The sequence below is a fragment of the Syngnathus acus genome, chromosome 9 (genome assembly GCF_901709675.1).
Source record: "Syngnathus acus chromosome 9, fSynAcu1.2, whole genome shotgun sequence".
NCBI lineage: Eukaryota > Metazoa > Chordata > Actinopteri > Syngnathiformes > Syngnathidae > Syngnathus > Syngnathus acus.
In genome coordinates, this window is record NC_051094.1 from 8,161,725 (window position 1) to 8,178,578 (window position 16,854).

The 16,854-nt window shown below is 41.6% G+C and overlaps 1 protein-coding gene across 4 annotated transcripts; it reads right to left on the minus strand.

Annotated features, from left to right (window-relative positions):
* Window positions 1-81: 81 nt before the first annotated feature.
* Window positions 82-16,853, minus strand: agtpbp1 (ATP/GTP binding protein 1). Of its 4 annotated transcripts, none has more exons than XM_037258242.1 (28): window positions 16,746-16,853; window positions 16,508-16,668; window positions 15,319-15,377; window positions 12,835-12,965; window positions 10,243-10,310; window positions 10,081-10,144; window positions 9,581-9,727; window positions 9,273-9,404; window positions 9,087-9,180; window positions 8,970-9,007; window positions 8,602-8,810; window positions 8,221-8,398; window positions 8,077-8,118; window positions 7,371-7,471; window positions 7,167-7,283; window positions 6,470-7,062; window positions 6,222-6,305; window positions 6,053-6,142; window positions 5,835-5,983; window positions 5,045-5,132; window positions 4,372-4,516; window positions 4,139-4,289; window positions 3,733-3,913; window positions 3,533-3,662; window positions 3,321-3,452; window positions 3,067-3,243; window positions 2,052-2,203; window positions 82-478 (listed from the first exon to the last, which is right to left on the minus strand). In XM_037258242.1, exons 3-28 carry the CDS (start codon window positions 15,348-15,350, stop codon window positions 259-261), a joined length of 3,645 nt encoding a protein of 1,214 aa, XP_037114137.1. In that variant the 5' UTR covers window positions 15,351-15,377; window positions 16,508-16,668; window positions 16,746-16,853; the 3' UTR covers window positions 82-258. The 4 variants fall into 4 exon arrangements, with proteins under 4 accessions (XP_037114137.1, XP_037114140.1, XP_037114138.1 ...); XM_037258245.1 differs by lacking the exon at window positions 16,746-16,853 and having other exon boundaries at window positions 6,470-6,909; window positions 6,970-7,062; XM_037258243.1 differs by lacking the exons at window positions 8,077-8,118; window positions 16,746-16,853 and having other exon boundaries at window positions 16,508-16,664.
* Between the last annotated feature and the right edge of the window lies 1 nt (window position 16,854).

Sequence of the window (16,854 nt, forward strand, 5' to 3'; positions counted from 1 at the left end):
TGCATATTATGTATTTATCGTTGTTGCTGCCCTGTGTTGACATGTCTTTACATGCGTTTTTTTTTAAATTTTATTTAGCAGTACGCAGTAAATAGGGAACTGGAGACTTGTAGCATAAATCCAGCCTGCAAGACGGAGAGACGACAACCGGTCGTATATAATGGAAGCTGTGAGTGTGGTTACCGTCATTGGTTTTGGAGTTGAAATTCTGCTTTAAAAAAAAAAAAAAAAAATAAGTTAATCAATTTTAAAATAAAATCAGTGGCTACTGGTGACTGGCTCAGATTTCCAAGCATCGTGATTGTTCTCAGAGTCGGACAGCCGCTCCGGGACTTCGCCTGCGTCCGTGCTGATGGCGACGGAGGCGGCGGCAGCCTCCAGGTCCACCTCGGTGTCCTCGTCGTTGCTCTCGGCGCTGTAATCCACCGCCTCCAGGAAGGACGGCTCATCTTCATCCATCACGTAGGTGGTGGGGCAGCTGCAGATACATGCGGCCTCATTGAAACTACTGGTTTAATCAAGCCGTGTTTCCCACCCGGTACTGAGCCGAGGCACATATTTAAAATCAGGAAAATCTCACAGCGCACCACCAAACAAAAGTGTCATAAAAGCTACCTTGGCTTATGCGACAAAGCATGCAACGCTGTTTACTGTGTACCAAATCAATTTCCCCCATGAATATGAAGTGAAATGCAAAACACCATTTTCTGCCATGTAATGAAAGAGCATTTCATTTTTCCCTGTCACTCTGTCATTGGGTTGAATAAATGGACAACAATATATTAGCTACAGCAATTATTATTATTATTATATATTAGTGTTAGTAGTAGTAGTAGTATTCGTAGTAGTATCCGAAAAAAGGTGATCTAGCAGGCAAAAAAAATAATAATATTACCATATGAACCTGTTATTTTGACTTGAAAATGTGTTTATCCATGATTATAAAAACAATTATACATGGTCATTTGGAATTAAAATGGCTAGCCAAGGACGCCTGTCTTTCCTTCCCCGTGGGTCCTAATGCTTAAACGCCTGCTGCATCTTTTGAGGTTTTAGTGGCTTTAGTGGCTTTTTAATGGTGTTAATGGTCTGAAATGCGATCCCGGGGAGACAGTCCATCACGGGCCGTCTCTCCAGTGTCACGCCGGTACAAGGGGGAGACAGACACACAAATGGTGTACTGTAAATGTGTGCGTGTAATGGTGATGAGAGTTGCGAGTGAACAGGAAATGTCCTTTTCTTTGGGTTCCATTCTCCACTCGGCGCATGCATCATCATTTACATCCACGCACACACTGACCGTATCTTGCCTTTTACAAACTGGCAGACGCTCCCAATGGCCACAATATCATTGCAATGATGACGAACTATTAAATGCTAAGTGCTAACATTCTGCCTGCCTGCCTGCCTGCCTGAGAGCATCCAATCTCCGAGGAGAGAACATTGCGAGTCCCTTAATGATCAAAGGCATCAATGATGAATGAATACCTACCCAATATGAGAGCAAAGGAGAGGGAGAAGGCCAGAGGAAGATGCTCATGGGAGGGGTGGTAGTGGGGGGGTGAGTGTTAAGTGGTTTGGAGAATAAAGCCATCGAGTGTCTTAACAGAGACAGCAAACATCCAAATGATTACGTAAACAAATAGCTTGTTGTTACGTTTTGTCATCTGTTGTTTGGAAACGTTGGGATGACAGCCAATATCTGGAACACTATTACTTAGTAAGTTAGGTTTTTTGTACAAAATTAAAATTGTCAGTTGGATGTGGGTCATACATTTATGCGACAAATATAATTATAAAATTAAAACTTTGTTCTCTTAATATTATGGCTTTATTTCTCCAAAAAACTCACATTTTACTCACACAAAATTTTCTTTAATATCACGACTTTATTCGTCCTAAAACGCTGTCATTACTAACACCTTAATTTTCTCCAAATATTACATTTATTTTATTTATTTTTTTTACACAAAATTAAAACATTAATATTGACTTCAGTTGTTGAAAAAAGATTGACTCACTGTTATGTCCTCTCGAGTGTCATTACTAACCTGACTACTTTAGGCTGTGTCCCAATGAGGTCGCTCTCCAGGTCCAGCAGGTGCTGATGGCTGTGAAGCCCCGTCATTCTCTTGAGCCTTAGAAGGGCCACACAGAACTGAGCTCCCATCTCTTCTAGCTCTTTGGTGCCGACTTGAAAACCCTGCACGCATATCAATTCATTAAAAGCTGAATTGCACATAAAGATAACTTGTGATACAATTACTTGGACATATATTGACTTTAATTTGGCGCTGTGATATAACGACCAACCTGGGGAAAGGTTTTGCTGTCAATACATGTTCATATAACTGTAATTTTGTTACAGGAAGTGCAGATTCATGTGCATTGTTGTAGGAGTCTCTGGAGTCTCCATAAAGTGCTCAGTGGTCACAAACATACAGTACAGTATACCACACATTCACAGAGTGCTTTTTGTGCAGTACGCCACTGTATTGGGCCACGACGCTTATTTATTTATTTATATATTTATTTACTTATTTATGCAATTTTACTTAATGTAGCACATCATAACTATACAGGCAGAACCACCACAACTTGGGACCACCACCCAAAAAGGCTTCATGTCGTACCATCTGGCAATACAAAACAAGAAAGCACCTTTCAATGGCCAAAGCTTTCCTTCACAACAGTTTCTCTGTTGTCATGGCAGGCTGTTGGTTCAGGGTCAGCGGAAAAAAGTAAAAATAAAAACAAGGACTACAGCACCATCTGGTGGAAACTTCCTTCTTGGTTAGAGGTGTAAAATTATAGTTTTATCCACATAAAATGTTGTATTTTTCTAGTAATTTTACAGTTGTTTGTATAAATATATGGACATAAAATTGTGACTTTTTTTCTCATTTCCAAAAAAGATTTCTTAGTTTATTCACAAAAAGTTACAACTTTAAAATATTAAATACATTTAAAAGATAAATGTAAATTTCTTGTCAAAAGACGATATATTTTTCACACAGTAAGACTTGGCAAAATGGTCTCATAGTTGTGTGACAAAAATGAAGTCACCTTATATTTGCCCTGGTCACATCCGCAGACGGTGCTCTCCATGGTGTAGCTGCGCTGCACGCCGATCTCCCGCCACACCACCACGCGCGCCGTCGACTCCTTGGAGCGCTCCACCACAAAGCTACAGCTGGCCATGCTGAAGGCTGGCGCAATCTGGGAGAGAATCTTTGGAAGGGCCTGAAAACACGGGCAATAGTGAAAAGCAGACCAATGCGTGTGTGCGTGCGTGCGTGCGTGCGTGTGTATGCACTCACCCTGTACGCGAGATCTTCTTCCAAGTCACAGGGTGTTGCGCTGATGTTGGACTGCCATACCGTTTCCTTCAAACTGCAGCCGTACATGAAGACGTTTTTCTTTCTGGAATGACCGTGGTAGTCGCAGAACACCTGAGAGCACAAACAAAGACACGTAACATAACAGCTCACGCCACCAATCCCCGAATCACGGATGCGGCGCCGAGGTGTACCAGTGGTGTTCGCTGCGTGTGCGCAAGGTACTGCAGTAGGCTCTTTGTGTGGTAGATGGTCGGGTGCAGGTCAGGATTAGGATTTTGCCACTGGCGATTCAAATCTTCCCCGCTCAGAGAACATCGATGGCTAAACCAAAACAAAGGCACAATTTTTCAAAGCTGCCGGTCCGGTCAATTTTGCACACCTCCGCACTCACTTTCCATTGATGACGCCGTCAGGGTTGAGCATGGGCACGATCTTGAAGATGAAGGACTCTCTCAAGGTGGCCGCCAGCAGGCTCGTACCCATCAGGAACTCCAGCGTGCCTTTCATCACCCAGCTGGCATTGGTTTCCCCGGGGTGCACTCTGGCTGACAGGAAGATCAATGGCCGATTTCCTGCAAAGGGAAGCTCAGTTTTCCTTCTTCTTTTTGTTTGTTTGTTTGTTTTTTATTTGACAAATGTCAAGATAAAAAGTCGGAATTTCACATGAACATTTTCATTTTAGTATGAATAACATAAAATTAGATAATGTGAGTAAAACAATACAATGCAATATTACATAGGCGCTGGAATCGTAATTTTTAGGACAAATGAAGTTGTAAAATGCCAGATTGACTCACTAAACTGGCAGATGTGATCACTGGAGTTCGATTCTGGCATGGCAGTGACGGTGAGGAGCAGACAGCTGTTTCCCCCCAATGTCTCACACAGGACATCTTGTCGCAGGTATATCCCAGGCGGCTTCATAGCCTCTAGCTTTGACAAGTGCATCTGCCAATATACAACGTAACAGAAATTGGCATTTCAATTCCCCAAAATTCTGCCAACACCAGGCAGTGTTTAATAACAATACCTTAAGAGAGGAATATGTGTAAGGGTAGTGATAAGAAAAGTAGCAGACATCATCCTTGTGGCTGAAGGTGGTGCTGAAGGTCATCGTGTAGTAGGACTTCCCTTTTTGACCCCCAGTTGCAATGGAACTTCTGGCAAAATTATTTCTGCGGTGGGAAGAAGAAAAAAAAGTTAAATAAATGCCTTAAAAACTGTAGAAAATAAAACAATGTTTTTAACACAATTGGTCCTCTCAAATTCATGAAAGAAAGTACAGTGAACAAGATTATTTCCTTTTGAATATTTGGATATGTATCAGTGCATGCCATTTAAGTTGCAATTTTAGCGCAAATAAAATGACAAAACCATAAAAGAAAATGTGCATATTACTTCCTGTGTTGTCACGGCAAGAGGAAAAATAAATTCCTAATATCCAGAGGGGAAAAAACATTTGCAATTTTGCAAGTTTGTAATTTATGTGATCAAAGGATAGTTGTAATATATCGTTTTTTTGTGAAGTGTTGTGGAAGAAAAGAGTTGAAAAAAAATCATTTCAAGAAAGTTATAACTGCAGTGTTAATGCTGGAACATGTTTTTTGGGGTCTCCTACAAAATTTTGGAGGTACAAAGATTCCACCCGACGCAAATGATACACTAATTTCCACATATTCTGGTAAGACATGAATCCGACCTACTTATAGTAACAGATGTCTGTTCCTGTTCTGACCCAGCGAGGCCTGCCACTGATGGCCTCCCGAACAGAGTACATCAGCACCTGCATGCCTAAACAAACACACACGCACTTACACAGATATTAACATACACATTCTGTTTATAGTCATAGAGTGGAGCTTTAAGATGAAACTTGGGAGTCTTTCAAGAGATAAGACTTTGCCGGGCCAAATTTGTTTGCTTTGATTATGTTTGTGGCCGTGAACTCAAATCACAACAAGCGGCAGTTTGGCAGAAAAAGCTGACAACACCAGTTGGGGTTTACTGTCAAACTAAATATGTGACAAAGAGAATCATACCTTGAAACAACCACATACCACACACCACTTTTTTGCCTTCGTAAGGTATGTTTAGCTTAAAGCTAACAAACGACAAAAATGTTATAGACGTACTAACTGTAACCCTACAATCGACATTTGAGTAGAAAAGGAGGCGCAACACGTGTAGATAGACATTATAGTAAAACTGACAGTTGTATCTTTCTTATCCTGTCAGATTCTTTCAATTTAATTATGCCATTTATTGTTCGTTTTTTTATAAAGTGCTATATTATAGACACAAAACGTTTTATTGTTTTTTTTTTTGGTGAGCTAGAACAGATTCATGGCATTTTCACTGACTTCATTGGGAGCACATGATTTGAGTTACGAGTGGAGTTGGGAGCGTGGTCATGGAACAAATGAAACCCATATTTCAAGGCACCACTTAATGCAACTTGATTTTATAATGAGCGGGATGGAGTAGTCATCTCACCATAGTTGAACTGGCTGTTGGACTTCTCACAGTTGATGATGTTGAAGCGGTACATGGTTCCCACGCGCATGCCGCTCACCTCAAAGTAGAACCACTGGTGGTGGTGGTTGCTGTTGATGTCCGAGTTCAGAATCAAGTCGTACTCGTACCTGTGCACAATGTCTATCATGTGGCGCGACTGAACTCAACACTTGGTCATCACAGATTTGCATGCTTACTTCCTGATTTGAATGGCCTTCCGGAGGTTGCCCGACTCAAACTGAGAGTTGAACTTCAGCGACTCGCCGTCGCTTTCAATCACGGGACAGCTGCAAATAAAGACTATTAACGACAGACTATATTCAGAACTGAAAAAAAAAGAATAATTTATAATGAAAAAAACCATACCCGGGAATGTCGAGGTCATAAACGACTTTATCCATGATGTGGTTTGGGTAAATCAACCTCTCGATATCTTGGAATATCTTAGACCTGCATGGTTACATGAACAAATTTAGAAGATTTATTGTTTTTTGGGGGGAATCGTTGCATGGTTTAACATATTATTTCAGGCTGAGCCAAGGAACTATGTTGCCCTAAAGGGGGAAGTGTGTCAAAATTGGCGAAAATGATTTTCACCAACAACATTTGCCTACCTCTGTACCCCGTACAACCTCTCCAGAAGAGGCTCCCGACACGTGGGGGCCACATGACCAAAGTAGTCTGGGTAGGCCACTTCAGTGTAGTGCGGCACAGACTTTGTCTGCTTCACCATCTTCACATAAAGGTCCAGGTCGTGAAGTGGGAGAAGCTGAGCCGTGTCGGGGACCTCCAGGACGGCCCCTTCGCCGACTTCATCCTCTGCGCCCTCCGAGCCGCAGTCTGATCCTCCTCCTCCTGCCCCCGCCAAACAGCGAATGGCGATGCCCTCCAAATGCAGAGGGGACTGCGTGGGCTTCGGTTGTTTTTGTTTGCTTTCCATCTTGTCCGCATTTAAGGGGACGCATTCAGATTCTCTTGATAGTTTCTGCTCAGCTGGATGCTTAGGTGCCGCCACCTTTTGGTCGAGGTTCTTGACACAATCTCCGGTGTCAGCCTGTGAAGTATGAAGAGTGGGACTGGGAGCAAATGAGTTGCTGACGGTCCGTGCACTGACGTGATTCGGGGACGGCAGCTGAGCTGTGGGAACAACGATGGGCAGAGCGGATTGTGCCGATGAAGATGTTGTGGAAGATTCAAAGTTGAAACCCTAAATAGGAGCAACACATATTACACTTGTGTGAATGCACCACAATGTTTTTCTTCCTCTTCTTTATAGTCAGTCATTGTTTTTCCAAAACCATTCAGCCATACCTGAAAGTCTTGAGACAACTCCACAAAAAACTTCTCGTAGACTCTTAACTCTTCGTAAGGTCGACTCGGGATCTTCTCAGGGTGCAGCTTGTTTATATCCTTTTCAATGTCGTCGTTCTGATAAAAAGGATAAACACTACATGGGCAAAAATGCCTTTCTACAGGCACGGAGGGAAGAAAAAAAAAAACAAGTGCAAGAATTACCAGGGAGCCACAATCCTTCTCATCTTCCTCGTTCTCTGTATCATTCTCCGTGTCTGCCTCTGTGTCCTCGTTATCGTCACTGTCATCCACCACGTCGTCCACTGGTTGGACATACATGCACACGGCACATGGTATAGCATTAAGGCTCCACACAAAGATCATGCAGCCATGATCAAATGATAATACGTACTTGTGGAAGAAAAAGGAACATTTCTTCACGTACATGATAATGCTGATGACCACCATGACTGTGTGATAGTAGAAAATGATGATGTCACTGTCCTCCTGACCTAATTAATACCAATAGCAATTTGATTCCTGATGAGCCATTTTAGTAGCCACAAAGTAAAAAGTGAAGCAGCGTTACCCTTGACCGGCGCATTCAACTCCCTTGTACTTTGCAGCTGCTGCAAAGCTGCCCACTGCTCCATTATGAAGCACACACAAACGGGATGCGTGTTAAATGGAATTCAAAAATAGAGACAGAATATTTTCATGACTGCTGAATGTGGATCATAAAACCTGATACAGAGGAGCGTGTAGAGTCCTCTCAATTGGTTCTTCAGTCTACCTACACTATTCCGGTGCAATGCTGTATTTACATGTGAATAAATGACCTTTAAGAGCATGAAAGAAGCATGATATGAAGCATGTATGACGCACGCTAGTTAAGTGATGACTCATGCATTGTCTCGAACAGTCTTACCCTTCTTTAAGGGCTCGCTGCAGACCTGAGCATGTGTTCTTCCTGTAAGTGTAGCAGTGTGTGAGAAACATTACTTGGGTGTGTGTGCGTGTGTTGAAATCAACGCGGAGCTACCCTGTGATGTTTTTGCACACGTTTTCTCACCTTCAGGGGGTTGGCTGTAGAGCTGAGCGACCGGCCCTGAAGGCAGAACGTGCTCCAACTGGTAAATGAAAGCCGACTTGATGGTAGGCAGAGGCAGGCGATTTTTGGGGAAGCACTTCCTCATGATGACACTTGAAGCGTTGACAAGAGGATCCAAGGTGCGCACCGAGAGACACTCCTGGAAAAATACCACAGTGGAAATAAGATGACATCGCAACAAACCTTGCAGTTTAACGTCATTTGCCTTCAAAAAACGGAATCATGTTCACCTGCGAAGGTTAGAATCTTACCCAAAAGCCAAATATTGTAAATGATTTGTGATTATATAACTTGTAGGCTATGATGTGTGTTGCCATTTATTAAACACTCTCTCTCACTCACTATTGAAGAGTTGTAGAGAATGCGCATGCCGTCGGCTTTGGTGAACGCCTGCCTGCCCAGCTTGATGTTGGTGACGTTACGCAGACAGCCCAAAAGCCCCTTGCGGATCGCCGTGTGACGATGCCACGTGTCCTTGCGGTGCCAGTCCAGGTAGAGGGAGAGCAGGGTGGGAACGTAGTTGCCCTCCACTGCCCGCCGAACATTTGTGTCTGAATGGAGAACCAGGAGATATGATGAAGTACATCGTGAAAAAGCATTTGTCCACTTTCTGATTTTTGTTTTTGCCAGTCAGCTTTATCAATCAAGGAAACAGTTTTGAAAGCCCACCAGTGCATCAAACCAGTGCACCCGGTTAAATCAATACTCACTGGATTTGAGTAAAGCACAGAGCGCATCCACAGCGACCCTACAAACACAGACGATAATTACAAATGCAGCCAGGCCATTGACATTTTGTGGAGTATTTGGTATCATTTCATACGTACTTGATCAGGGTTGTGTTTTTCTTGCTGTACGGTGCCACAATCTTGAACATCAACTCAATAGCTCCACTTTTGCCGAGGGATATGGCGTTAATAACTTCACAGAGGTAAAAAAACAAAAAAATTCAAGCAGAATGATTTTTTTGGGGGGGGATGAATGACGATTGAGCAACATTGTAGCTGACTTACTGTTCGCTGAGTAAACCCGAAGAACCTGCAAGCAGGGCAGGAGCAACTTGACATTTTGGAGGTTCTTCTTGATCAGGTTTATTGTGATGTTCAGAGCGCCAGTCAGACGTGCCTTCATGCACAACTTCCTGTCTAAACGCACACACCCATGCATATGCACAATACAGCAATTGTGTAAAATTGATAGCAAAGAGTACCGATACTTTGAAATAAGGCTGGTATCGGCCCGAATCCGATACGTGGTATCGGGACTCGCTCATCCCTAGTCTGGAACATATCCTCCGTACGGTCTTTGTAAAGTGTCCTACCTTTCGGGCCCACCTTGGCCAGCAGGGAGTGAAGCTGCAACATGAGCTCCTCGCTGGGGTGAAACTCTTTGTTGGCGTTGATTAGAATGCGGAGTAACACCGCTGTTCCTCCCTTTGATACAAAGACCCCCACTCTGCGTCCTTTGCCTGCGCCAATAACGAGACAGTGATACATCTCAAATGAAAGTCAAGCTGTTATGTTAGGGAGGAACTGTTTTGCCTGCATGGTGGGTGAGTGGAAGCTTAAGACCACATGTGCATGTACATGCTCATTTGCGGTGTATATTTTTTCTCAACCAAATAATCTGTACACCATCAATTTTGAAGTTGTGGAACATATTTATAATAACATTAAGATGACTTTTTAAAAAAAAAAAAAAAAATTATTATTTTTTTTTATATTTTTTCAATAATTCCGGGTTTTCTTTCCAAACGCCATAGGAAATGCAAGAGTGGACAAATGATGAATGACTAGAAGATAAACACCAACAACTACTCACCCAAGGTCAGCAGCTCACTGAGTATGCAGAGGATGTTCAAAATGGTCTGGGTGTCTCGGGTGATCTGTCAGATTATTAGAAATTAAATGATTAGTAGTTGGATTAGTAGGTAGGTAGACGGACAGAGTGGCAGGCAGACTCCATCAAGTGGTGCCTACTGACCTCCAGTGAATTCAGGATGACATCCATGCCGCTGGTGCCTTTGGACATCATCTCCTTCGACGTCTTCTCTGCATGACAAACAGGAGACTGATGTTCATACATCTACTGCAACTCAAAGGTGTGTGTTTCTTCTGAGTCACCACAACGTGCCAGTGTGTCTGGATGGCTCCCTCTATTCGCACGATACACATTATTTGAACAAAAGTAGGAAGACATTTGGTCATTTGTTCATTCAGAACATTTGAGGATCTCTTATACAGCTATGGCCAAGCTCAATTTAAATAAGCCATATCTACTGTGTGTATGACAACATTTAATGAAAATATGAAAACTCTCAAACTGTCACACTCATGAAAACTTAATGGTACAGTTTCAAATCTCATCCAAGTGCTAAAATTAGATAACCACCCTTACAACATTTAGTAGTAATTTGAATAACAAAGGTGGATTTTTTTGGGGGGGGGGGGGGGGATTCCTAATTTCACAACTACCTCATCTGGCAAACATAATAACAGTAATAATGTAAGCGCTAACTAATTTGGAAATTAAATGCAAACAAATAACACGTGGTAGAAAGTTGAAATACATTTGATAGCTGGCGGGCAGCCCATTTTGTACTATTATTAGCATGTGTGATGTATTACAAGTTGCAAATGCTTCCATACCAAACTTCTAGTGGCATATGATGTTTAACCTTTTCAGGGCGTTCAACTTACTTCCTATTGCCTCTGATGTATGCGGGAACACGCTTAAACTGAGTTGGGAATGCGTGCAAGGCCAGATTTAAATGAGGTTTATTATTGTGATTTGGTTTGCAGTGGTTTAACAGCATTTTCTAATATTTTTCCACTGCAATCAATATCATGCAACTACTACAGTTAAAAAGTGGAGATGATATTCAAAAGGTGTAAACATACTAGGTCCATATATTAGGTCACATATTTTTCTTGTCACCTATACCTGAGTACAATGAAACATTTGTGAGTGTCACTCGTGTTCCCAAAAAGTCAATCATCTAAAGAATTAAATCAAGCTTTACCTGGAGAGTCGGGGCGATTGTCGCAGTGCTTCCTGCTGTTGCCATGCTCCATTTATAGTTTCTCAAACACTTTATTTTTTGCTAATTGTATTCCCAAAGCTGCGTGTCCTTGACACTGTGCACAGAACAAGCCTGCGCAAAATACACTATGTGTTGCTGTAAAATGAAATGAGAGCATAACCTCACACATTTTCCCCAATTAGTACTGAGGAGCAAGAGGCGGGGGAATAAAACGACAGACGATTTGAGTGATGTGTCTCTCAAGACACGTGAGACGGGCCACTAAAAAAAAAAAAAAAAATGTCAATGCCTCAGCCAATGCCCCAGCCACCCTTGTTCTTGCCCTCTGAGCCTCACACGCTATAAATATGAAACCTGAGGACACCAAAGTCCAGCCCAAGGTTTACAATTACCGCCAGACAGATCGGTAGCTGCGTCACACACCCTGGGGGTCTTGTGCTGTGTGTGTGGCAGATGAGAGGAACAGCTGACAGACAGGAGGGGCATGAATGAGGGTGACAGACGCAGTAAGACATTCCGCTGCACCCGTTCGTCATGCGAGGGAGGTATGACGATGTTCAAGGCTTCAAGAAAAGTGAGAGGTGTTGTGGTGGCCAGCACTGAGCGCTCTGAACATCACAATAAACCTGATCAAGAGAACGGAGCAAGCATCCCTTGGCAAAAACATAAAACTTTTTCCGTTTGTACAGATCCAAACAACTTTTTGTTTCCTTTCTTGCATGTTTTTTTTGTTCAAGTAGCTGAAACTAATGTTTATGACTGATTAATACTTAGATGCTATAAAACAAATGAATTGATCATTTAAAAATGTAATAATTGAATCACTAAAAGGGTTATGTCTGTATTTTAACTGTCATGCCGTATGTAAGTAGAGATCCAAAACAGTTGACAGGAAATCCTGCTCCTGCTGTATTTAGAGCCATGTATTGTTCTGCATAGTAGGCGCCACTAGAGGTCAGTAAATTGCAGTGGGAGTGCAGAAAGTGGTATGTTCGCTATTTTTAAGCATGAGTGCACAATTTGTGGACTATTTCAGAATGTATCCACCACTTAAAAAAAAATAGATTTATTTAAAGAGACAGTATTTTGATATTCTCTGCTCTGTACAATTATTCATGATTCACTATATTATCAGCTTAGTGGCCTAGTGGTAGAGTGTCCGCCCTGAGACTGGAAGGTTGTGGGTTCAAACCCCGGCCGGGTCATACCAAAGACTACAAAAATGGGACCCATTGCCTCCCTGCTTGGCACTCAGCCTTAAGGGTTGGAATTGGGGGGTTAGATCACCAAATGATTCCCTAGCGCGGCACCGCTGCTGCTCACTGCTCCCCTCTCCTCCAGGGGATGGATCAAAATCAAAATGGGGATGGGTTAAATGCAGAGGACAAATTTCACTACACCCAGATGTGTGTGTGACAATCATTGGGACTTTAATCTTTAAAAATTTAATATTGATGCTCCAAAAAATTGCCTCCTGGAGGTTTACAGACATGATGATAAGGTTTCGAGATGTATTATTTGTTAGTGCTCACCCTGCGTCTGTATGAGATGCAGGAGCTTGGACGTGATCTGACGCGCTGATTCAGGATCCCTCACCATGGAGTCTCCGGACAGCTTCTCCAGCTGGGCCAGCAGGATCTGCACCCTCGAGTTATTGGGGACACTGGGAGAGAAACAAGCGCTTCCGTCAGTAATGGAATGGAATTTGCTCAACTCTTGATTGCATTCTTGCAATGTGGACGAAGAAATAAATCTACATTGCTGGACTCAGGGTCCTCTCGATCCAAATTTGAGGGTAACCTTGCTCTTTATTAATTATGACTTGTTCTAATTTATGCGTGCAATAAAGTGTGTTTTTGCACTTTGCTCAAGACTCCTAATGTGTTACCGTTTTCAGCGGACATTTTATATTTCATATTCATTTGTTTTTGTGAAACATTTGGTCATGCATGTTACTTTTCCTCTGGCCAAACCAGACACTATCAAACATATTGAGATCATTTAAAGGTTTCTGACCAGGATGCACATAAGTGGGGCACATGGAGACTGGAGAATTGAATAGTGGGGAATGGGCAACAGTAACAATTTGTTACATTTGAAGCTAGAAATGAAAATACGTGTTAATGTTGTGTTGTTTTTTTACTTTAGACACTTCTTTGAAGAATTGCACTACGACGCACTTTGCTGAGACAGCCTTTAGACGCTTTCCGAATCATACAGAAGATTCTCACATTCCATCGTTGATACTAACTGCGTCTCCTCACAACTGATGTGTTCAATGTGCTTTGAGCTCTGAAGGATCCCTTTGTACTATTTTGAGTTTTGTCTTAAATCTGTAGAGCGGAAAATGGACACAACTGTGTTTCATCCACTCATTTGCACATTGGAATGTTTGGGAGAAAACAGTTGTCCTTTGGGATACATCAGGGTCATCTGAGGTCAGCCATTTTAGACTTTTGTGCTGTATTAGTTTAACCCTGTTCTGTTCAAAGCCAAAATGACACTTAATACAGGAAATAAATCATCGGCTTTTACACAGATTCAAAGCGAAATTGAATTATAATCCTCGAGGGAATGCATGAGGGTGCATGTAAAGCGGCCATGTTTTGACAGATATCAAAAACGCATGTGGTATTTATAGGACTAACAAAAACACCAGCGTCCTTCAGTAGACACAGTTTCAGTAAGTACATGGCGAGCCCTTTTGGTCAACCGGACGAGCGGGGTGAAAGGTTGCCCAACGGGTTGGTACATGTGAGAAGAGAGTCAAAGCCGTACCCGGTGCAGCTCAATGTTCCCCATGTCCTTATAAAGACACAGCAGACAAGAGTGCACAGTGGGGACAGCGCGGGAAGAAATAGCAAGGCAGCCCAAGAGTTCAATACATGCCTAAATAAACACATTGCATCACTTACAGTACACATCAAAGGCGATGAGAGTCATGCTAAAAAGAAATACGAAACAATTTCCTCATAATATTACTCTTTATTATCCCTTTAGTTTCATTGGATTGCAACTTTTACTCCCTATTCATTAATGCATTCTCATTAAAAGAAATGATGCCAGTGTTTTGTATTGTTCCAAACATGTATTTGTAGAAAACTTGTAGTTTCTTTATCAAAAATGAACCGTTGTTTTTGTGTTATTTTGACTTTTTCTAGTGTTATTTTCTTGTGATATTTCAAACGTGATTGTATAAAAGGTTTTTTTTTTCACGATATAACAACTTTATTGCCGTAAGTACCGTTTCTTTTAAATGTAGGTATTTACTTTAATCATTACTATTAAAATATAATTATAATTATAATAAATTATAATTCTTTTGTAAACATTAAGTGATAAAGTTATCATTCATTTAAATGTTCAGAATACTGAAACATTATTCTCCTAAAATTACATTATCCTTGTAATTTACGATTGTTTCTACATCAAGAACACTATAGTCAACTGTAACTGCTTTGTTTTCATTCATTTGAGTTTTTTATTTAATATTACCAAATGATTGCTGTATGTTTTTTCTCTCTCCTATACTGTCTTTTTAAATAATACCTTACTGATGCAACACTTTTGTAATGTTTGTAGTATTACGAATGTATTTTTTTCTATTTTCCTCATGATCTACTTCCTGTATAGTCTCAGTTTTGTCAATAATATTGCTAGTTTATTCTTGTATTATTCCAAGATTTTTGTAGCATGGCATTCATTACATTTCTTTACTGTGACATTGTCTTAATTCATACAGTACATTTACATAACACATTTAAAAATGAAGAATACCGACAAGAACAAAAAAAAAACTGCACATTTTCCCATGCTAACCTTCACGTGAAGGTTTCGTACACAAAAACCAAACAACAGAATCCAAACTGACGTTTAAGCGGTATAAAAAAACACTTGAGGGTGTATGATTAAGAGAGAGCAAATTCTTGTGATGCAGGACAAACTACATAATTATACAAAATGTTTTTTAAAAAAACGAAGTGTTTTTATAGTAAAAAAAAAAAAAAAAGACTCACCCCTTCTCTGAAGCCATCTTGGGTTTGTTCATTTTTGTCACATCAACATGTTATGGCGTCTGCAAAAGAAATAAACACTAAATGCAAGCAGTTTCAAAACCATGTGACTCGAGTGAACTGAGCAAGACAATACAGGAGCACTTGAAAGGCAAGATAAGGCTGGTCATAAACAGTTGTAGAAGGACATTGCGTCTTAACTATTATTAGGCTTCTTCTGAATATACAATATGTGACATTGGAAGACAACATGAAGCTGTTTTGCGCTGTGGAATGGAGACCAAATTGGGTCACAAGTCAATTTTTATTGACAACTGTCAAGGGCAACTGTTTTGATATATTTGAATTATTTGTTCAGGCACATCATTTCGTGGCAAAGGACATTTGGATCCATGCTTGCGCTAATAAATACATAGATGTGGGTATTATTATGTGTCTACATGTGTTGCTGCACTGTTAGCAGTTATGTGGTTGTTTTGTGTCATGTGTTCTGGAAAGCACTTTATTGCAGCTGCAGCTATGAAGAAAAAAAAAACTGGCCGAGGGCTTGTATCTCAAAAAGCTTTTTAAGGGGATATCTTAAGGCACAATTGTATCATGCATTTCATGTAATTCATTATTCATTTATGATGTATTTTAGTAAATTGGAGTGTGCACAGAAGCTAATCATAACCTGCAAAAGAAAAAGAAAAATACTTGACTCTCTGGGCCAATGGGTACCAGCAAGAATTGGGAACTTCCTTTTTATTGTTATGAGCGCTTGTGTGTTGGGGTCCTTCTCCTTTTGGACTTATTTACACGTGCAGGTTTGCCAACCCTCTCGAAATTGACGTTGCTGTTACCATAAGTTCTTACTGTCACTTGACAGCCATTGTAATATGACTGATGGTTGACAGCATTCCGACTACCCTTTTATAAATGCACCGCGGAAGCAAAGTGAAATAACAACGCAGATGAAAACACCAAGTCGTTGCTAAGAACTAAGTCACCATGGTTGTCTGCAAATACGTAATAATAAGATGAAGAGGCTAAAAAGGTTAGCGGGCCGGGGCCGTTGCACCTGCCGCCGGGGACGAGTCAGCTAACGAAGGACTGCGCTCCAAATAAAGCCGATTTTAAGAACGCCCCGCCCGCGTTGCGATAGAGCAAGTCTGCCCGGTCGGCGCCCTAAAAGGATGAGCATTGTTTTTACCTGCGCAACAAGGAACGGCTGTCCTCTTGAGATAACAGTGACGATCGAAGGGTGTGTATTTATCCGCTAAGAGTGCGTGTTGCTTGGCTGGCTGCTGGCTGGACAGGCTGGCTGGCTGGCTGAAACGCCCTGGTGATGTTGTGATGAGGGGCAGCCCCCGACTGTCAGAGAGAGAGGGGCTGTCAAAGTGAGCGAGCGAGCCACCCTAGAGTACGACTCTCACTGCGGTTTTACGTACTCAAACGCCTTTGATACAGCCAGTGCGCCATGGTCGTCACCTAATACAACGCTAACGGGGTTCTATTTAGCACTGGGGCGTGAAATACAAACGGGAAGCGGCTTGTTTT

Bases quoted from the DNA above. Each gene is read 5' to 3' on its own strand.
- agtpbp1 (XM_037258242.1), bottom strand. From the start codon at position 15,350: ATGAACAAACCCAAGATGGCTTCAGAGAAGGG. The intron at 10,145-10,242 runs GTCAGTAGGCAC...ATAATCTGACAG, and splicing joins TCATCCTGAATTCACTGGAG to ATCACCCGAGACACCCAGAC. The intron at 4,290-4,371 runs GTATTGTTATTA...GTATATTGGCAG, and splicing joins ACACATATTCCTCTCTTAAG to ATGCACTTGTCAAAGCTAGA.